Source organism: Chionomys nivalis, chromosome 25 (genome assembly GCF_950005125.1).
Source record: "Chionomys nivalis chromosome 25, mChiNiv1.1, whole genome shotgun sequence".
NCBI classification, from domain to species: domain Eukaryota; kingdom Metazoa; phylum Chordata; class Mammalia; order Rodentia; family Cricetidae; genus Chionomys; species Chionomys nivalis.
In genome coordinates, this window is record NC_080110.1 from 37,397,626 (window position 1) to 37,420,676 (window position 23,051).

The 23,051-nt window shown below is 45.6% G+C and overlaps 1 protein-coding gene across 2 annotated transcripts in view; it reads right to left on the reverse strand.

The window, feature by feature from the left end:
- Positions 1-21,633, reverse strand: part of Grip1 (glutamate receptor interacting protein 1) — a 664,532-nt gene extending 642,899 nt beyond the window's left edge. For both annotated transcript variants that reach the window (XM_057757637.1, XM_057757634.1), the window contains exon 1: positions 21,402-21,633. In XM_057757637.1, coding sequence (XP_057613620.1) covers positions 21,402-21,459 — 58 coding nt within the window. In that variant the 5' untranslated portion in view covers positions 21,460-21,633. The remainder of the gene's footprint in view (positions 1-21,401) is intronic.
- Positions 21,634-23,051: the final 1,418 nt, after the last annotated feature.

A 23,051-nucleotide genomic window follows, 5' to 3' on the forward strand; every position in this document is an offset into this window, starting at 1 on the left:
CCCAGCACTCACATGGCAGTTCACAACTGTCTGTAGCTCCTGTTACAGATGATCCCATACCCTCACACAGACATACATGTAGGTGAAACACCAATACACATTTTAAAAAAGGGAAAGGAAAATCAGATGCATAAATAAAAATCTCTCTAATCACACATAAACAGGAAATAGTTATCTGAATCTTTAAATACTAATATTGAGCACAATTCTAAATATGCACTAAGTATTCAGGTGTCCTGTTTTCTGGCCCTATCACTCTGCACTCTCATTCCCTCAACACATGCTACTCTGTTATCTGGTCACACTTCTCCATAAAACATGTGCTATGTTCACATATACAAAGCTGATAACACTAATAATATTTTCTGTGGATAGCATGTATGTTTAAGGTATATATGCATGTCTCTAAGTGTGTGTGTGTGGTGTGTATGTCCGTATCTCTGTGTGTCTCTGTGTGTGGTGTGTATGTCTGTGTGTCTCTGTGTGTATGTGTGTGTGGTGTGTATGTCTATGTGTCTTTGTGTATGTGTGTGCATGTGTGTGTGTGGTCATGTGTATTCATGGCTGAATGCCACTGCATGTTTGCAGCTGTCTGTGGAGCCCAGAGACCAACATCACTTGTCTTCCTCAACGGTTTCTACTTCATAATGTGAGACGGGGTCTCACCAATTTTAGTATGGACAGCCACCAAGATCTGGAGATCCCCTATCTCTGCTCCCACCCCAACACTAGAGTGACAGATACGTGTCACCAGGCCCAGATTTTACAATTTCTAGGGATCCAAACTCATGTCCTCCGCAAGCACCTTACTCACTGAGTCACTTCCTCGGCCCAAGTTTGAGAATATTTCAAATGTTACTTACAGCACTATATGATCCATGCATTTATATGTGTGCACATGTATATTCATGTCCATGCATATATGTGTACACATACATACACACTGAAGGAGCGTGAGAAAGTTCAGGCTAAGGAGAGAGGAAGAGAATAGTTCGGTTCAGTGGTAGGGAACCTGCTTTGCATACAGTATCAAAAGACAGGGAAAAGAGAAAAGGGCCATCCAAATTCTCAGACTTTATGGCTAAGTACTGCCCTCCCCCAGCACACATCAATGCTCTGTGTACACGCTATGTTTGGAAGACAACACGTGGAATGTTTTGTATGAACATACTACTGTGTTCTTCAGCTTCATTCCATATCATCAAATCTCCTCCAGGACGCTTCGAACACAGAAGGATACTGTGGTGGGTAAGGGAATGGACGGTGTAGCCAGACAAGGATGGGACCAGATCTAACCTCCAGTGTCCTTGATGATTCTGCTTCTTGAAGTCCTGTGCTTATGGACAAACTGAAGGCAACAGTATCAACTGCAGATGAAGGACTATTTAAATTAAATGAATTAATATCAATTATTAATAAAATGATGATAAAAGAGTCTAAAAGTATTTTCCAATAAGGTAAAAAGTTACTGTGCTTCTTATTTTTATGACGTGTGTGTGTGTGTATGCGTGTGTGTGTGTATACCTGGGTGTGATGTGGCCTGTGTCACAGGTTCACATCTTTTTATTTTATTCTACTGGTGAGGCTGAATTCCTTATTGCTTTTATTTCATTCATTCATTCATTCATTCATTGGCCCAATGACTTATTAAGTGCCACTATGTGCTTGTTTTATACGAGATATTGAATTTTTGTCTTTTACATTCCTTCTAGTTTACCATTTGCCTTTTAATTCTGTTTATGGAAAGTGTCAACATATAAGACTATTAAATTTTCATGTAACTTATGCTATTTTCTGTCACACACATGCCTTTTTAAAATGTACTCACAACTTCCTTCTTTACCTGTAGGGGTCCTTTTACTATTTGGAGTGGAAAGAGAATAAATCCCTATTAAATATGTTTTAGGCCTAAGATGGGAAGAAATGATAACTGGCTTCATATAGTCAACATTATAAAATGTTCACTGTACAGTGTGGTAGACTTCTCAAGGTCAGCGCTGGCTGATTTCTTTCTGGCGAGTACCACAGCAGAGGACGCATAGTTGGCCCTCAATAACTGCTAAATTTGCTCAATTAGAGAAAACGGTGCTGTCAGGACAGGCACAGGGCTTCGGAGCAGAGAATCGAGACTTTGATTGGACTGGCACCACAGGAACACAGAGGAATCACTGAGAAGGCTCAGAATAAACCTTTCCGCAGAACTGGCGCTCTGGGTGAAGAGGATCAACGGGTGCTCTTACTATTGCTTTTCGAGACCCAAATCCCACCATCTACTACTGTACGTGGCGATGTTTCTTCAAGCATCTTCAGAGCTGCATGCTGGAGCAGGATGCCTCAGCTGCAAAGGAGATTTGTGATGAAATTAGCTGCCCAACCTGACTTTATCTTTCTCCCAAAAACCTGCTTGCCAGAGTTTGGTGGCGCCAGTTTTCACAGACAATATAATGGAAGCTAGGGACAGAGCTTGACTGGAGTGCTCAGACAGATAGTGGGGAACTAGAAAAGATGTCAATCATAGGAAGATAAATGAATAAATAAATAAAATGAAAATAAGTCAGCATTCTGGCTTCCAGGGCAAATACTGATTGGACAAGGTTTGCTTTTAAGGTACAGAAGAAATTCCAATGTCTGGAGGGGTCAAGAAGCAGGTAGGAAATATTCGTGCATATTGAGAGGGCTTGGGCTGAGGATGGTAGGGGCAAAAACTTAATGATGCTGGAAAATGATGGGCCAGGAACAGTAAGTGGAAGGGCGAGCAGAGCCTGTTGGTACAACAGCATGACTTGGCACCAATGCCAAACACCAAAAGCTGAGGCAGCACACAGCACCTGGGACCCTGCAGATGGTGATCACCTGCTGCCTCAAAGCCTTGCTCATTGGACACTAGTTTATTACTAGGTGCTTGGCAAAGCCCTCTGCAGCAGGATGTTTAAACATTCCACTAAATGTCTGCATGCTGTGGTAAAAAGAACTAACTCGCACCATAATTCCAACGATTTCAATGACGTGTAGAATTCGCATGGACCGGCAGCAGGCTCCTTAATCTGGCTGTGATTGTGACTGAGTGTCCGCTGAGCAAGGTGGTCAGCTCTGACCTCAGGAGCAAATTCAGGGCTCCCAGACAAGCATCCCTGAGCAAGGTGGTCAGCTCTGACCTCAGGAGAAAACCCAGGGCTCCCAGGCAAGCATCCCTATTTCTTCGTGCTCAGGGACTCAGCTCAGACGAGCTCGCCATGGATCACAGAGAGGTCGGAGACACAGACTTTACTGTCAGTGGTTCAGGGAGCAATGAAGTTGCTAATGACTATAAATAATAAATGATATCGGTAGCCCAGGGAATCTGAACAGGCACAAGGGCTCTCCCAGACCTCAGCTCAGACAGCAGTTGTGCCAGATTTCCTGTTTCCTAGATTAGTTTTTGCCTCATGTTGTTTTTATCTGGAAACATTAATTGAAATGTTGAAATAAGATCCCAATCTCCGCATCTTTGCGGGTCCTCTACTGCTCATTTGGCACCTTTACTGTCCTGTTTCACTATCGATGGAAAGCCCCTGCAGCTTTCGCTCCATACCAGCGACAGGAGTAACAGAACTGGAGAACTGAATGGAGAGCTTGGTGTCAGGCTGAGCCACTTAGCAGCAGCAGGATATGCAGAGCATGTAAAAACAGCCCTTTTATTCACGTGTGCATTATTCTACGGTGTTGAGGGCCCTCGAGCTTCACGCAAAGTAACTTAGGTAAGTTTCTGAGTTATATTCATAATCATTCTATTAGTTGCTCTTAACGAATGGTTCCTTCATTGTCAAACGTCCACTTTAGCAAGAGAGATTGGGGAACATCTCCCTCCTTCCTGATGAGATACTAGCGTGAGTGAACACTCTGGAACCTACTGTAAGCAGTCTTGAGGTCATTGCACCACCCACAATCCTGGGCTACCTAGTCCACTGCTGTATACAGTATTGAACCAGTGCGCACACGTCCGCTTCCAGTCTTCCACAGTTCCCCACCTTTGCTGAGGACCAACCACGGGCAGGAGTTTTTACTGTAAAGACAGAGATGTGCACTCCTACAGGTCATCTGTGCAAGAAGAACTCAAAAGATCAAAGGGTTGCCCGAGGCCACAGAGTTAGTATTCAAACCCAAGTCCATGATAAAAGCCAGAGCCTTTGTCCTGCAGTAGAGCCAAGTTTCTTCCCCATCACAAAAAGTAAAAATTTGCTCAGGGGATACGTCCTCATCTACTGCATGCAATCTAAACCTAACTGACTGGTTGCATGAGGAAGAATCCATGAAAGGCATGTGATTCCCCCAGGAGACGGCCTCGGTGAGTATCTGCAGGGAACGGATGTAGATGGTTATTAGATTAATAAGTCAACAAGTGTAGTAAAGAAAGCCTGAGACCTGCTGGGCAGGAATAGGCATCGAACCCATTACAGGGAGCTGAAGGAAAAAAAACCAAGCAGATACCATGGAACTTGGAAAGAAAGGGGATAGGAAATTGAGAAAACATGATGAAGGACTTCAGACAGTAAAGGAACACTAATATGCATCCAAAACAATGACAGCATACATGTGCTGGGAGCCTGGGAAACCTTGTTAGAGATACGCTCTGATGGAGAAAAAAGCTATCCAATTAAGCTGACACCTTAATCTAAGTAAGATTTATGATTACACTGAAATTTGAGATTATCCACCATGTAATCAACTGTATCTAAATAGAAAAATGGTGTGACTAAAAATGTATAAACATATGAACCACAGCCTTCAAATGAAGGCTAATGCTATGCAACATTCTAAACCACATAGATGTTGTATACATATATTACATATAGATCACTTTACAGATACTCTAATAGGTTTCTCTATAACTAGGCTTTAAGCAAAGAAGTTGATTAAATACTTATTTCCTGTGTTTGATGTTCAACAAACAAACAAACAGCACAATAAATTATTCAATTAAAGGCCATTTCTATTTCACTCCAGAGTGAATAGAGCATGTTGAATTCGCTTAGAAAAAAAACAGCACAAACTACACTAATCTTCATTTTCCTGGCATGTTATTATACGCTAGTAAAGCGAACCTGAGCGCCAGAGGAGGCTGTTAGAGAGATAATGCCTGCAGCTAACTTCTAAGATGGAAGAATGCAACACCAACAGTCGCGTGAAGAAATGTGTAAACTACTTTAGCTCTGCTTTTAAAGCCATCTTGCTTTCGGCCTAGTTTTCAAGTCCTATGGGTAATATCAACCAATATTTTCTCCTTAATCAATTAGATAATAATTAATTAGTTTATTGGTAATGTTCCCCATATATGCTCTACCCTTGACTTTACATCATTTTCTCTCCATGCATGGGAAGAAGATGAAGCCTGTTCCTTTCCCGCCACCACTTTGCATAATGCCTGCTCATTTCATCTCATTTTCTATTCACCTAGTAAAGGCTAAGCATCCCTACTGTGCCCTGCACTGTGAGAGGTGGGCCACAGAGACGTAAATCCGGAGACTGTGACATCATCACTGACACAGCAATCCTCTCTCAGAGTAAACGTCAAGAGGAAGCCTTCGCCTGCTGAGCACTCCTCCCATCAGCCACACCGTTAACAGAGGTACATTTTAGCGGAAGTCTTTGCTGCTTTCATCATCAAGGGGCATTTTCTAAAGACCAATGCATGGTTCAACAACGGTGAATAAGATACCCCCTGCTCATCTGCCCCTCCCAATTGGGCAAAGGAGATGTTGGTGTAGGGTTTATTTAGCTTCCCAATTCTTCCTCAAATGTGGAAGGAGGGTTGCAGTTTCATTCATTCTATTGCTGTGGTAAAATATGCTGGAAAAGATAACTTCTGGGAGAGAGAGTTCATTTGGCTTATTGCTCCAGGTTACAGTCCGTTATTGGGAATAAGGCAAAGCCTGAACTCAAATCAAGCAGGGAGTCCCGTCCCATCCCCAGTCAAAGGCAGAGAGCAAGCAATGGCTCCATCACTGGCTTTCCTCGCTCTTTCACAGTTCCCAGCCATGAAGTGATGTTGCACGCACTTAGCCTAGGCCTTTACAATAATTAACAATCAAGACAATCTCCCCACAGGCATAGCCACGGGCCCAATTGATCTAGATAATTCCTCATCAGGGTTCTGTTCCCTGATGATTCTATGTCAGGTCAAATTGACAATCCAAACTAACTAGCACATGAAGTAAGAATGATACAGTACCAAAATCGGTCCTGGTCATCTTCCACTGGAATCAAGATGCTTAAGAGTTCAAATGCAAACTGTAGAATAATGGAAGCATACCTATGAGCACGCTCACCCTGGCATCTGAAGATCCTTCTCTTCCCTTCGTGATACCACTGGACACATTCTATGGCCCCAGTGGCCTTAGGAAGACCCAAGTTGTTTCTCACCTCTCCAAATATCCTCAACATTTCACTACCTTAGACCTTCCCTTGTTTGAATGAGGAGCTGGAACACTGCCTCTTATCTCTGGGACTTTAATATTTCACTCATTGGACAGATGCTTGCTGAGCATATTCTATGGACTTACTAAGAACTATTCTGAATGATGAAAATTCCACAGTAACAAAACTAATACAAAAAAGAAAACAACCCAACCCTGCCCTCAGCTTCAATTAGTGATAAACATGAGTGCGTGCAGCCCACAGATGCATGAGAAACATTAGCGGGCTAGCTCACGGTCCTGCTCCTGTGGAAATTCATCAGAGATGCACAAAGAAGCAGTGATTGCAGTGAGGTACGTGGTGGGAGGGGCGGTGGATTTGAGCTTCTACAGGATTGGAAGAGGATCGGAGTCAGGAAAAGAAAGACTGTTACTTACTGAGAACAGGACAGCTGAAAACAAGATGAGAGAACAGAGCTCTGGACGACGACAAGCTCGAGGACATCAGTTTTGACGCTCTACGCAGACGACTCTAAAGTACTAAGAACCCACACAGACTAACTTTTTATTATCTCAATTGTAAATATTTGGCATGATGGAGATTATTAAAATAGAAACATCTGATATGCAAGCATCTACATGTACAACTCTGCTGCCAGAACAAAAGTGTCCCTATAAGCCATATGTCCCCATAATCCATAGTATACAACTCATGACACAACCCACATGCAAAGGCAACAGGGTCGATGCTGGTAAGGAAATGCTTTGACCTCACACCTTCTAAAAGGCATTTAGAAAGACATTCCGAGACTACAGGGCTGCCTCTGAGAACTGACGGCCCAAAATGTGGCCACAGACATGAGTAACTTACCTACAGGGTGGCTGTAAGAAGAAGGACAATGAGACATGAATGAAGGAGAAACCATGGAGGAGAAAGACTGAGCCTGAGTGAGAGCACTGTTTACATTAGAGCAAGACTGAGAAGGGAAGCTAACCGAGGAGGCTGGGGTTCAGAGGATTCTGTTCAGGACAGTGGGGAAGCTGAGCAGCAGCTGCCTGTGGACAGAGATGTGAACATCTCCCCAACACTCACAGGTCAGAACTGCATGTGGACAGGGATGCGAACATCTCCCCAACACTCACAGGTCGGAACTGCATGTGGACAGGAATGCGAACATCTCTCCAACACTCACCCAGTATGACATTATTAAAATATGGACCCCTGGTAAATAATTAAGTCACGCGGACTCTGCTGTCATGAGTCCTATTATGCAGGGGTTCGGACTGATCACCCCAGTGCTTTCTGCCGTCCCATGTGCAGTCGTATGTGGACACAGCAACAATTGCCACCTCGGAAGCAGGAAACAGTCCTCACCAGCTCTGACTTTGATCTTAAACTTCCCAGCCTGCAAGGAAGTGTAAGACAGAAGGCTGCATTTCTACCATCCACATTTTACTCAACCTAAGTGACACCTAAATTATATTTGCATGAGCTGACTGCTAGAAATAGAGTCCCCAGATAGGGGCTCCCCAATATCAGCTCTAGTATCCCTGCTACACAACAAATCTCACCAAAATGGAACTGCCATCTTCCAGAGCTCAGAGGTTGGATAGGCCAGGGCTAAAGAGAGATGGCTGCAAAAATGGCTAGTGCCCAACGTCCAAAACTGTAGTCAGAGACTCTATTTTTGTTTCCCAGCCTCTTAGACCTGAATAATCACACAGAAACTATATTAATCACAACACTGTTTGGCTGATGGGTCAGGTGTATTTCTAGCTAGCTCTTATGTATCTTAAATTAACCCATTTCTATTAATCTTTGTATTGCTACGAGGCTATGACTTACCAGTAAGGTTCTGGCATCTTTCTCCTTCAGTAGCTACATAGCATCTCCCTGACTTTTTTCCTGCCTACTTATATTCTACCCTGCCATAAACCACAGTAGCTTCTTTATTAACCAATGGTAGTAAAACATATTCATAGCATACGAAGGTGAATCCCACAGCACAGAACCTCCATATGAAGACCAATACCTGAGGTGACTCAACAACCAGGGATCCCAATCCCTCTAAAGACTCACTGACACCTGGCCTAGTACCTGGCCTCAGGAGACAGAATCCAGAACTGCCACCTGGAGATAATGCAATTTGCCCATGCAAAAGGGATTCCTCCCAGCATGGTGGCTCCATGAGGTCCAGATAATAAGGGGAAGCCCCACCAGCTTCTGAATCCTGACCACAGGGATCACAGATCACCAATCCTAGGAGGGGGATAGGTGCACAATGAGAAAAAACATCAATAAAAAATATGAGAAGCCAGAGTTAGGGAGATGACTTAGGGGTTAAAATACTTGTAAACAAAAAGCAAGTGTGAAAGCCAGAGTTCTAATCCTGGGTAGGCAGGCAGAGAAGGGATCCATCCCTGAAACAACCTAGCTAGCAAGACTAACCATATTAATGAGCTCCAAGTTCAACTGAGAGACCTTCCTTCAGCAAATACAGCAGAGAGAGACAGAGGAAGACTCACACATCAGCCTTGGCCTCCACACACACAAGTCTATCCACACACATATGAGCACACTCATGCACACATTCACACACACACCCTCCCCTCATCCACCCCCACACACACATCAAACAAGCATGAAAAAAGAGAACAGAGGTCACATTTTTAAAACCAGATACATTCGTTCAAAATTAGTAGTAGCTTGCAGACATTGAGAGATAAAATTTACAGAAACATAATAAAAACCACTGACTAATCTTCTGTTCCTGCTCATTGCTGTCTGAGTATCTGTATTCACTCAAAATCCACACACATGCTTAACCCTCTAGTGTGGCTTTATTCGGGATGCAGTCTCTAAGAAGGGAATTAAGGCTAAGCGGAGTTTTAAGAATGGGACGCTGATCTAATAGGATCAATGTCCTCCTAAGAAGACACACAAGAGACTGAGTCTTAAATCAGAGTCAGTCCCTCCCTTCCCCTCCACCCCTAGCCTCTCCATTGCTTCCATTTATAATAAACTCAACCTCACGATCTGTAAAGAAATTCATTTCTACTGCTTAACTTACCCAGTCTACCAGCCATGGCATTTTGTTAGAGCACCCTGGTCAAACTAATACATTGCCCCCTCTTCTTCTTTTTTCAGTAGGATTATTACTGGGACAGAGTTTGAGTCAGTGCAGTCGCTGACTTCACATGGCTGTGGGTGGGAGAGAACAGGTTACACTTTTATGGAAGGGCTCTCCTCTGTACAGCCACACACAAGCTCGCTGGCAAAGCCAGCGATTCGTTCCTGGCAGCGGCAGCTCTACGGGCGTCTGATTCTAGCCTCGTGCATTCCCTCTCATAACTCAAATGACAGGGGGAAAGTGAAACACTGACAAAGAAGCTAAATTTATATTGCCTTGTTCGAGAGTTCCATTTGATGAAAATGGGCTCCCATACTGGAAAATTATACATTGAGAAGGAAACACTTAAATCTGCAAAAAACCCAGTTTTGAATGCCACTCTTTTAGTTAATAATCCTGAAGCTTCTGAAAAGGACAAGGTAGAAATTCCTGTAACTAATTTTGTCTTCTTGAGGCGAGCCATGCATTCCTCTCAATCTTTCTAGGTGGAATTTGTGAACATCAGTAAGATATAAACACTAGACATCATGAGATAGCAAGAAGGGAAAGAATTCACAGGTTCAACACAGAATAAACAAAGGGCATCTGCCATGTCACTGTGTAAAATTTTTACCTACATTATTTTCTTATGGTTTGTTGCCATTTTAAAGTGAACCAATAGGTAAAAACCACATTCTTTATATTTTGTTTAAATGATGAATTGAACCAAAAACCACCTAAATTGTCCTGTCAAACTGTATACAAGGTTTTCATATGGCCTGATAATATTCTGTATTCAAAAACTAGGGAAATAAAAGACAATAACCCTTGAATAGTCTAAGAAGTAGGAGGAGAAGGAAGAAGAAAGGGAGGGAGGGAGGGGAAGGAGGGATGAAAGAGAAGGAAGAGTGAGGGAGAGAAGGAAAAGGGGAGGAGGAAGAGGGGGAAGAAAAGGAAGAGGAAGAAGAAGAAGGAGGTGGAGGAGGAGGAGGAGGAAAGAAAGAAAAAGAGGAAGAAGAAAAAGATGATATTGATTGATTGATTGATTGATTGATTGATTGATTGATTGATTTTTTAAACCCATACAAGAAAAAATCTGGAGGATATCTGGTGACTTATTCAGTAAGTCTTCATTTGAAATTTAAGGGGAGCCTTTTATAAACAGCATTGCTATCAAACCAAGTATGGTGGTTTTTATCTGTAAGACCAGCACTTGGGAGGCTAAGGCAGGAGGATTACTGCAAGTTCCTAGAGAGTCTAGACTACAGAGTGAGACTCTTATCTCAGAACAAAATATCAGTCTTTATTAGGAGTCCCACAGTGCTAACTCTGAGGTGAAACATGTCTGTACTTCTATGCCTATGTCTGCTGGAGAAATACAGAGGGCAGATTTCTCGCAGATCAAGAAAGGGTGGTGTGCAAGGTTGGCCAGCAAAATGTACTGAGGGGGACCGTTTTCCAGCTCCAAGTTACATCATCTCTGGGCTGCTGGTCCATTGTCTCTATTTCTGTTGGCTCTTCAGAGAAGAGGTCACTTTACACAGAAACAGGAACTTCTTTCCTTTCACCATTCCTTCACCCTTTTGCTCCCTGTCTCCTCCAGTTGAAGTTTTCAAGTCACTTAGATCACTCCAGACCCAAGGCAGGAAAGAAAGAAAAGGTGGGAGCTGGTAGATCAGACGTTATACATCCTAAAAGCTTCTAATTTTCTTCACAGGTGGGAAAGGAAAGACAAACCAATTCCTGCATGAATCTGAGCATATTAGAGAACGCAGTGGCCAAAGATACCGCCATCTAGCATGAAGGTCTCCTATTGGACACGTGCACTATCCAATGTGGCAATGGGTTCAAAGAGCAGTGACATTTATAGAAAGCAGCTCAGGCATATATGGGCTGGTGACACCTCTAAACAGTGATGCCCTGGGTCCCCAGAGGCAGACAGAAATGCTGACAGGAAAGGCATGCAGGAAGGTGCGGAAGGCCACAGACTATCAGATCTCCCAAGCAGACACAATGATAAGGTCCAGGAAGAACAAATCAGCTGCAGGGTGACATCCAAAAGAATAAGAGGGAAGAGACTCAACTCAGTAGACACCAGGGCACAATGCCCAGGTTCCCAGCATGCCAACATCAGAGCATCGGACACAGTGAGGGTCAAGCAGTGAAGGGATGAAGTGCCCTTCTCCCAGTATCACAGGACACTGAGCTGTCCCCTTCACACGGGCACCATCTTGGGACAGAGAGAGGGACAGCACTGAGGAGTGAGGGAAACTAGAGAAGAGTTTGTAAGCAGGGCTGGTGTGCTCTTTATTGGCGGGTTTGGATCCCGTTTTCAACAGCAACAGGGCTTACAGATGAGTCAAAAGCAGTTGCCAAAACTGTTTCATTCTTCTCCCTTCAGAGTAGTGTGTACATTTTATGCAGGCTCCTCCCAATGCCACTGATCTCAGGATCTCCACTGTGTACAGGTGCTATAACAGAGTCTTATTTTAAGTGTGGTCTGTGGCCAGGGTACGTGTTACCTGCTCCTGTTTAGATAAGTAGGTGGAAGTGAACACTGCTGAGGAGATTCCTGCTGCCATGGAAAATGATCTCATGCTGATCTGTGATTGGTGGACGCATCTCAGCAAATGGGGAAGAGACAGGGATAGGCAGGCCCAGCGGGTGACTTGCCCCACAATTCATTGTGCTGCTTGACAACAGTTCAGCCAACCTTGGCTGACTAAAATAGTCCCTCACCACAGACCGTTTAAGAAGGACAAAGGTAGATCAAAAAGGACAACAGGAGTGTGCAGTCCCAATGTGACACCAATCTCGAAGTTAAATTTGGGTGTTATATTTAGGATTGTCACCAAGGACATTCCACGTAAATGATGTGCTTATGACCTAAATAAATAAATAAATAAAAGGCAGTGTATCACAGACTCAGATAGAAAAAAATAAAAAGTAGTGACATTATTTTCTGCAATAACAAGGACAGCATTTGCACTGCAGAGGGAATTTAGTCTCAGCCAAATATCGAAGTGTGTGTAGCGGATGTTGCTCCTTTTGATGTGACCAATTTCAAAGGGTAGTATTTGTGCTATCTTCTTGACTCTGTAGTCACAGTGCCGTAAGCACCAGGAGTCTGGGTCTTGTTTTATATTGTATATGTTTAAACAATATCATAAAAAAAGAAGGCAGTAGCAGCAGAGATCAGCAAAAACTTTTTCCTTGTTTAAAAGCGTTACCAGCATGGTTTCAATTTGATGGTGATGGGAGAGTGGACTAAGGCCAAGGGACCTTACTAGACAGAACTGGAATCAGCGGTAGGAAGCAGCGCGCTTTCAGCACTTGAGCTGGACTTTCCCCTGCAGCCGAGGATGCAGCGGTCGGAGAGTTAAACACATGTACTGCATCTTAGATGCGCAGGCTGCATAAGTTGTCAGACACATGCCATTCTCTGACGCTGCTACCACAGTTATAAGGCTCAAGAGAAAAATTTTTGTTTGTTTTTTATTTGTTTTTTGGAGCTAGGGTTTCTCTGTGTAGCTCTAGCTACCCTGGAAATCACTTTGTAGACCAGACTGACCTTGAACTCTTGAACTCACAGAGTTCCACCTCCCTCTGTGTCCCGAGTACTGGGATTAAAGGCAAGTGCCACCACTACTTGGCCTCGTTTTGGAAGACTAATATTTTAGCTTTTTAATGAAGTTTTTCTTTTTATTATGTTTTATGAGACAAAGGTAACTCAAATAATACCCCCATTTCAAGATGGTCTACTAATATACAAATGTCTGTCAAGAGCCTGAGTCTTTGCCAACTTCCCACCACATGATATCCAGTCCTTCACCTCTGGACACCACCCGAGACGTAAATATGCCTTACTTTACAGACGAGAAAGATCAGAAGTACCAGGGGCTGTCTGCTCAGGACAAGGCTGAAAAATAACCTATTGACCCTGAGTCCAGAGTAAGCAGTAAGCTAGAACTACTCCTAGATCCGTCAGATATTTTCCGAGTCTAACAGTCCTAGCAGCTAGTGCTACCGGGAAGGAAGGGACTTTGGTAAAATATGCTGCTATCGGCCTTTTCTCTCAGTGGCACAAAGTCACCTAAATCTCAAGTTAGTTTTAAGATACACATACAGAACAGTAGCTATTTTTCATTGATGATCAGACAGTATGTGAATTTTATATAATAAAAGGAGCGAAAATGGCAATCCCTGGTATACTATACACAGACTGGTGAATAGCCGCATTGGTGGTCCTTCATTGTCACAGTCTTGGACCAGGCTTCATTAAGTCTACCCGGAAAGAACACTGGGTCCCCAATAGAGACAGGGTTGAAGGCAGCTAGAGCTACATGGAGAGATCTTATCTCAGACAGAGGTGGGGATAGGGAGAGGGACAGAGAAACAGACGGAGGGGGTTAGAGAGAGGGAGGAAAGGAAGTTGGAGAGAAAGAGAGGAGTGATATGGAGAGGTACAGAGAAAAGGAGGATGGAGAGAAAGAGAGAGGAGGGAGAGGAGAAACAGAGAGAAAGATCACCAAATCAAGGCAGCAGCCTGCTCATTCCCCTGACTCTTACAAGACCCTACCCCTTCACAGTTTCCCTCTGTGTTCTCCAGGGAACCTTTCTAAGAGATGAATAGAATCTAATCACTCATTCTTGGACAACTCCACATATCAGATGAACAGTTTGAACTTTCTCCTGGCATAGGAAATCCTACATCTTGCCTTCTCCAGTCTCCTGCTCCCCTCCTCCACTGTGGGAGGAAACTCCTACTCTCTTGTCCACACACATGGCCACTATCTACACGTCAGTCCCTTGAGAATTCCCTAGCAGTCCCTGGGATCTCCTATTCAAGGATGCTCAGAAACACACCGAACCTCCCATCCCCTCCCAATCTTCTGAAGCCTCTTCCTCCTTTCGAGTTGTCCTACCCTTCCTTCCTACCACCTCCACTGGCTTCTGCCCTCATAGCATCTTCCTTCCCTGGTCCAACACAATCGCTCTCCCTTAAGTCTTCCTTGGCACCAGCATGCACAGGGGCAAAAAGAGATGGCTGTGGCCATAGGTCCTACCCCGGACGCCACGCCCCAGGATCCACAACTGTACTTAATAATCTCAAACAAAACAAAACAAAAAACATGATTTTCTCATTTACACATCCATCATGGCAGCTAGTGCCCAAGAAGCTTCTGCAGGAGGATGGAGCATGGTCTACTTCTGCAGGAGGATGCATCATGGTCCACATCTGCAGGGGATGAAGCACGGTCTACTTCTGCAGGGGATGGAGCATGGTCTGCATCTGCAGGGGATGGAGCATGGTCTACTTCTGCAGGGGAATGAAGCATGGTCTACTTCTGCAGGGGATGGAGCATGGTCTACTTCTGCAGGGGATGAAGCATGGTCTACTTCTGCAGGGGATGGAGCATGGTCTACTTCTGCAGGGGATGGTCTACTTCTGCAGGGGATGGAGCATGGTCTACTTCTGCAGGGGATGAAGCATGGTCTACTTCTGCAGAGGAATGATGCATGGTCTACTTCTGCAGGGAGATGGAGCATGGTCCTGGGCTTGTTTCTCCACTGAGTTTTTCATGAAAGAATCAGATTAGGCAACATCAAAGAACCCAGCATGGGAAAGTGCTGCTTCACTGACGCTTCCAACAAAACACTGATCTACTCCCCACTGCCAGCTTATGATGTGTGTAAAGAATTTAAAAAAAAAAAATCATATCATCTCACTATCTAGGCAACCTAAGGGACTAGGTTTATGGACCTTCTACTTCAAGACACATACAAATAGTGAAAGTCACCATTAATGAACCTGGATGGAGGTGACATACTACGCGGAACTCTTAATTTTGTTAGTATTATTTCATTATTACATAAGAGAGATGTCACTTGTCACAGTGGGTTCGCACTTTGATGTCACTTCTTTTCAAATTCCTTGCTGTCTACCACGGTGCTGAAGTCAGGGACTCGACCAAGGACATGAGTCACACCTTCTCCACAGTCCTCACTGGGTGCCTTCAGGTTAAACACTGCTGAAATGAAGGATGGTGGGATATTAAATCTGATCCATTTTAATTGCTGGATATATTTAGACAGCATTCACCTTCCTGTAAAGCTAACAGCACTTCCATCACTCAGGGCGTCTTCACAGAGGACCCTGCATCAACAGGTTTCTCATGGTCACACTTAAGAAATGCCAGCATGAACATAGCGGACAATGAGGGCTGCTGAGAAGCCAAGGACAATGGCACTGGGTTTTGATCCTACTGCACGTACTGGCTTTGTGGGAGCCTAGGCTGTTTGGATGCTCACCTTCCTAGTCCTGGAAGGAGGTGGGAGATCCTTGGACTTCCCACAAGACGGGGAACCCTGACTGCTCTTCGGGCTGCTGAGGGAGGGGGAGTTGATTGGAGGAGGGGGAGGGAAATGGGAGGCGGTGGCGGGGAGGAGACAGAAATCTAAAATAAATAGATAGATAGATAGATAGATAGATAGATAGATAGATAGATAGATAGATAGATAGATAGATAGATAGATAAGAAATGCCAGCATTTCAGAAAGTGTAAGTTTGGTGAGATTGGAGCCCAGAATCGGCTCTGTCTTTCAGAGTCAATGGCAGCAAGACAGGTGGATTTCTATTGCTGCTGCTCTTATATTTGGTATTACTAACTGCTCTTGCAAGTTAATGGAAAACAAATAATTCTCAAATGCCTTAAACTGTCTGCCACTGTAGAGCACTTAGCACAACAATATTAAATTCCATGGGATTCAGTTCTCAATTTCCTTCACTGGTATGAACTGATATTACCTTTTCTCTGTATAAGAAGTCAATCAGGTTGCTTCAGAAGAAAGCATGACCCGAGGAGATCCGTTTGTTTGGCCACTGGTAGCCAGACTAAGAGTTCAGATATATGGCTTTAATTACATAATACGTTTGGCAACAAAGCAAGGGTACAATGGCCACTACAATGCAGTCATTTACCAGCTCACAACAGAAAAACAACACCTTGTTTTCTTTAATTCTTGCCTTCATGACTAAGACACTCCGAAGATAAAGAAAATGGTAATAATGTCGAAACCTTGGTGGAAAAAAACTGTTCACCTAAATGAGCTACTTTAAGCTTGTCAAATAATTCTAAGAAACATGTTGAGCCAAGTGTGGTGGCGCACACATGTAAATCCTATCACTTGGGGGCTGAAGCCAGGTAGAGAGCTCCAGGACGACCTGGATCACACGGAGAAACTAAGTAAATAGGGCCTGAGAGGTGTCTCAATACACCAATCCTGGCCATCTGAGTTTGATGCTTGATGCTCCTATGCTAAGAAAGAAGTGGATCCCACTGGTTGTCTTCTGATTGCCATACCCAGGCTGTGGCAAGACATCCACCCCGTCTACAAAATAAATAAAGGTAACAAGAAGAAATAAACACATGCATTCATGCTGCCATCTTTACTACTGAAGTTACTATGTCTACCTTCCAAAGTCAGTGTACAGAAAGCACACCATTAACCCTGACGAGCGCTTTCCCATGTGTGTAACTTATAAAAACTACCTCATGAGTTCACAGTGAGAGATTTGCCGCCAGTGGTTTTGAGAGGAACAGTGCAAGATGTTATACTGTGTGAATAAAATGCTACAAAGTTTCTCTAAGGAATTGTAACTTAACTTCTTTTTTAATTATCTCTTTTAGAAATTAGTATTCAGGGGATTGACTTTGTAACTGGAAGCAACTGTGTTGATTCTGGGCCACAACTTCTTCATATGACAATTGTACCTACCTTCCTGGAACCACAGACTTCACAAAGCCATACCTGTGAAGCATTCAGCAGTGTCTAACACATCGTGGACTCCAGATCTCTTTACTTTCTTCCCTTCTCCCACACAAAGCTCACCAGTCAAAACTCAAATGTCAAGCTGGCATTTTATTACACACACATAGTGTGATGTCACCAGGTCTCTATACGACATAAAAATAAAATAGACCAAGGGTGTGGTAAGGGCACACTCTTTAACCCTCCCCCTCCTTTCTCATCGATGCTTTATAAAAACATATAACACATAAAAGCATCTACATCTCTCATTTGCTAAAATCCACACAAAAACTCTAAGCAGTAACTTCTGTAACTAAAATGCTAAGGGACATTCTCAAGTTCATGTATAGACCTCCAAAACCTACAATAAAAAAATTAAAATGGCAAAGGAATGAAGGAATACAAAAAAAATGGCAAGCATAGATGGCCATATAAATGCAGTTAGAGCATCTTTAGAAGAGAATGATACTTGAACATTCCATTAAGCCTAAATTCCAAATTTAAAGAAAATGCCAGTTAGTATTGTTTCATGTTGCAAAGTAAACTAGAAAGTGGCACATTTACAATAGAAAGATGCCCGTCTTCCTGAGCAGCACATTTGGTCTTGAGTGCTCACTACACATTGCTCGACTATGATAAGCAGCCACTACCCCAAGTCTCCCAGTCAGAGGAAAGCCACAAGGCACAAGAACGGCACTGTTAATTACAGAGGCACCTATCCCAGTGTGCTGGGGTTCTTCTCAGCAACGACATCCCTATTGCAAAGGAACAGCTCAGAAGCAGATGTGAAACAACCAATAAACTGCTTAATTTAATTTGATTGGAAGGGATATTAAAGAGAACATCATACTCTTTCTTCCTCGCCTAAAACATTTACCCGAAAGTCTATCTGATGGCTTCTAAATGGATTGGGTTTCGCAGCTGAAGCAGAAAATGGGGGAGGGGAGGGAGGACAGAGAAATGTGTTCTGAATTTTAATAGTATGTCACCCCACATGGGTGAGTCTTCACGTGTTATCTTGGAAGTGACTGCATGGACTGCAACAACCGATATGGTGCAGTTTCTCTGCTCAACCCTGCATGTGATTGCAGTAGCTCCATTCAATATTGTCTTGACAGGGGCCTTCAAGGCAAACCCCAGCTAGGAACGTCGGTACGACACAAAAATTACATAGATTAATCAAATCGTTCTAGCATGTGATAATACCATAAACGTATACCCCCTAAATTTTTGTGTGTTGATGCATCGTCATTCCTCAATTGCTCCTCTGCCTTAAGACGGTGTTTCTAACTGAACCCAGAGTTCACCAGCTCAGCTGGCCTGGCTACCTTGCAAGCCCTAGTAAACCACCTCCCCCACACTAGCATCAAAGGCACTGATACACCTGGCTTTTTTAACATGGGTTTTGGGGATTGGAACTTGGATCCTCACACTTGCAAGGACACTGACTAAGCCATCTCCCCAGTTCCTCCCATCCATCTGTGAACTGAGATTAGCATCTTAAACAAGTAATGCTGAGATATAGACCTTGAGGAAGGTAGCATCTCATATAAAGTTGGGCTACAGTCAACAGCAAAAGAGATTTAACTAAATAAAACATACACTGAACAAAGTTGTACTAGCGCAGTCTCGAAAAGGCAGCAAGCATGGCCCCCTTAGGATTTAATACAAGATACTAGAAACAGGCCTTTTGGTTGATTGTACCATCAGACAACATTAAAAATGTACGCATGCCATATTCATTATTTTTCTGTCAGCTTAATCCTTCTGTTTATATTTCAAAGGTACCTAATTCAGTATATTTGAATTACTTAAAATCTCAGGAGTAGGGGGAACTCTATACAATGTTATTCAAATACAAACAGAAAACATCAACTACTCAATACTTTATAATAAAATTTTGAAAAAGGTGTAAGCCAAGCTCAAACAATGTCCTCTGACAGAAAGTCATGTAAGCATCTTGACTCATTATATATGCACAATACATTCCTATACACAAATTCTAGGTTTGTATGCAGTATTTAAAGAACAAAACCAAAAACATTTGTACATTCTCAATAAGGCAGGAAGGACCTCAAAGGAGATATACACACACACACACACACACACATGCGTGAGCCTCTAACACTTGTTGTTTAGAAAAGTATCTTATATGCAAGGAATAAGAATCATTAAAGGGGGGTGGCACCAAAGTTGCACACATTCCCTGTTTTCTCCTGTTGGAGGAGCTAAGACAGTCCAATTTTTCTGATTCAGATTTTTTTGTACTGGAGGAATTCCGGTCTTATCTCAGCCAAGCAGATTAGATGATCAGCTTTCAAAGTTACCATATATTTCTAAAAGACATACAAGCACATTTTGTTACAATAAAAAAAAAAAAACTACCCACTTCAGCATTCTGATAAAACCTGAGGGCAGCGCTGTGATTTTTTTTTTTAATCAAACGAATGCTCTTAACATCAGGTGCGTTGCAGCGTGCAGCTGATAGGACAGACAGTGTGTGCCTGACACAATGCTTTCTTTCAGTGCTTTCACCTCGTGATAAATTTGGTTAAGCAAAGACAGATGTATTTCTGAAGCAGGGGTACCATTGGGGAGGGGTAAATACATGGTCCCATGCCAAAAAGTGTACTGGAAACGAATGCACAAATCTAATAAGGAAGTGCTTTTCAAGGGGACAAATTCCCTGAGTCATTAAACAGGCTATCAACCAAAGACACGCTGTGCCACCTAGAGAAAAACTGGAAATTGTACATTGGTTCTTCCACTCTAAGCATTATTACAAGAGTCTGAAACTTTTGGCATGACCAATAACTCAGCCACAGTCCATACCAGCTCCCCACGCTGCAGAATCAAGATCTTTTGAAAAAACAAACAAACCCTGCCTTTTCTGCACAGCAGACTGGCTTCCTGCTTCCCTTGCTACCCACCCATGCAGCACCATTTAACCTCCAGCACCAGCTGGTAGGCACACTCAGGAAGACCCTGCATCCCAAAAGCCACTCGCTTCTAAAGGATCTTCCTTGAACAAGCCAGGGCAGGCTGGAGCAGAAGAAACAGGAGACTATAAACCCTGGTGGACCTTGACAGCCAGGAAGCCCTCTGGATCTGCACACCCCACAGCCCCATGGGGCCTTGTAGGAAATTTTGGTGCACGCAGAGAACATCATATCCAGGTTACAGAGCTGAACTCCTGGCCAAACACTGCACAAACCAAACACCATAAAATGACAACAGAGCCAAGCATTTAGGTGCAAAAGGCCTTCAACTTTCCTCTCCGCGAGTCAATTGAAAGCAACGTGCCCAGTACACTTGTCAGGACGAAGCATAAAAGGTCTGCAAAGCACCTGGCACCGAGTGCCATCTCTTAGAAAAAAAATAGACGGTAATTATGAAAAGCCCGCAGTCCTGCGGTATTAACAAGAAAGCCGGGACTGCGCTGGGGCATAACTCATTTCCTAGGCAGTCACTACCAGTCCCAGACCCCTTTGCCTGCGGACAGTCCTCTCCGTCTCCCTTCCCCCCTCCAGTGACCCACGGCAGCGCCCCCTTTTCACCCCCACACTCTTCCCCCTTTTCTTCTTTTTCCTCCTCCTTTAAGAATCTCCAGCAACTTCGGGCTTGGCAGCACCACCATAGCCCAGCCAGAGGCGGGGACATCTCAAAGGCGGCCGCGGCAGGAGTAGGAAAGTTTGAAAAGTCACTTAAAACACTGCAAGATTCCCCCCCCCCCCAACCCCGCACCCGAAGCGCCCACCGCACAGACAGGAGCCCGGGCTCCACGTGCGAGCGGGCCCGGGAGCTGCTGGAGTTCCTCTAGGTCCTCGCCAGGAAAAGAAAAAAAAAATCTTTCCCCAAGCGAAAAGTTGCTTGCTGCAGCACCGTTTCCCTGCTCCCCTCGGCTTCCCCCCCAAGACCCCAAAATCCCCTCTCGGAATTCGCAAGGTGCCACCTGGTCGGGAGCGCCCCCCCGCCGAGGGCTCGGCACCCCTCCCTTGCCGGCCCGAGGACAGGTCTCGAGAAGCTGGAGGACCGAGAGGCACCGGGGGCGCCCGACTCGGCCGCCAGGCTCGGCCGCCAGGCTCACCTCTCTCCTGCTCCTCCGCCTGCAAGCAGATGGGGATGTTCTTCTTCCAGCCCGGCATGGTGTCTGCTCCCTGAGCTTGCTCCGGGGTTCGCTCGCTCTCTAGCTCGCTCGCTCGCTCTGTGGTCGCCGGCTGCGGGGCTCGCCGCGCCTCCTGGCTCACGCCCTCCGGCCGGTCGCAACACGCCCGGGGCTGCTCAGCGGGGCTGGGGCGCCGAGGCGACTCCCCGACACATGGAGGCGACGCCGAGCGCCCCGCTGCTCGCCTCCAAGTCGCCGGAGCTCCCCGGGGTGGCAGTGGCGGTGGCTGGCGGCCGGGCCCGGCCGCGCGATACGCGGGCAGAGCGGGAGGGGCGGGAGGGGGGGGTGTCTGCAGCCGCGGTGGCGCGGTGTGGCCGCGAGGCCGGGGGACCCGAGCAGGCCGGTGCAGGACCGCCGAGCCCCCGGAGGTGGGCGCCGGCGGGAGCTCAGGGCTGGCGCCGCCTCGCTCCGCTCCTCCTCCTCCTCGCCTCCTTCCCCTTCCTCGTCCCTCCGCCGCCAGCAGGTGGGACTCGGAGCCGCCGCGGCCGCACAAAGCTCCTCAGGGCGGGCGGGACCGAGCTGCGGGCTCCCGGGGCGCCTGTCGCCGGAGCCTCTCCCCCGAGACGCGCGCGGGGCTGGGCGAGCACGGAGGGGCGCGCGCGCTCACACCCTCCACGCCCCGGCCGCCGGCCTGCGAGGCTCACCCGGCCCGCCAGGTACGGAGCCTGGCACCCCGCCGCGGCTGCGGAGCCCTCGCCCGCCCCTCCCGGGCCTCCCGCCCCTGAGCCCGACCGGCCGCTCAGGCGATTTCGGCGATGACCTCGATGAAGCAGGGGGCAGTGTCCTTCCCTCAAGTCCCTCCTTCTCGCCGCTCCCCACCGCACCCCGCCCTGCCTGTCGCCCCCTCCCCCAAGTTGAGACTCGCAGCTTCGGATTCGCTAACTTCGCCCTCAACATAGGGCAGTGACAACTTTCGGGATGGTCAGCGCTGGTCCCAGGGGTGGGGACGGTGGGAACGGGGAGTCCCTTTTGTTTTCAAGGATGCAAGCAGACCTTTGCTGAGTGAATATTTAATAGCTGTCTTCAAGTATAGGACGGATTTTATGATCAGGTTTTATGATTAGTTTCTTCCTCTTGTCATAGGCTAGCAGTAAAACCAGTGGAAATGAATAAAGGAGAGAGGGAGATGGCTTTGTATTGGAGCTTGAAGGATTCTGCCCAAGCATGTGGGCTCTTCCTCGGGGTTTCAGTGGTGCCAGGGGAGGGACAATTGGCAGCAGTCTTGCACAGGGATGGCATCCACCTCCTCAAGTCTGGGTCTCTGCCTGGAAAACGACCATGCCCCCACCTCCTATCTGATATGTCCCGAAGAATCTGGAGCTCCAGCGACTGCACCTATGGCGTTTGATTTGGAGTGGGGTTGGGTGGGGGGGTCTCCTCTGCGTTTTATTTTGGCCTCTGAAGGAACTGTGGTTCCTCTCCTTAAATGAGGGCATTGGCTCATGCCAACTTCCCCTCTCTCCTCTTTTGGAAGCATAATAGCACTGCCAGAGAAATAACAATCACACAACACTAAGCGATAAGGTCTCTCCTGCCGCCTTAGCAGGCTTATCAGGCAGGCAGGGCTTGCAC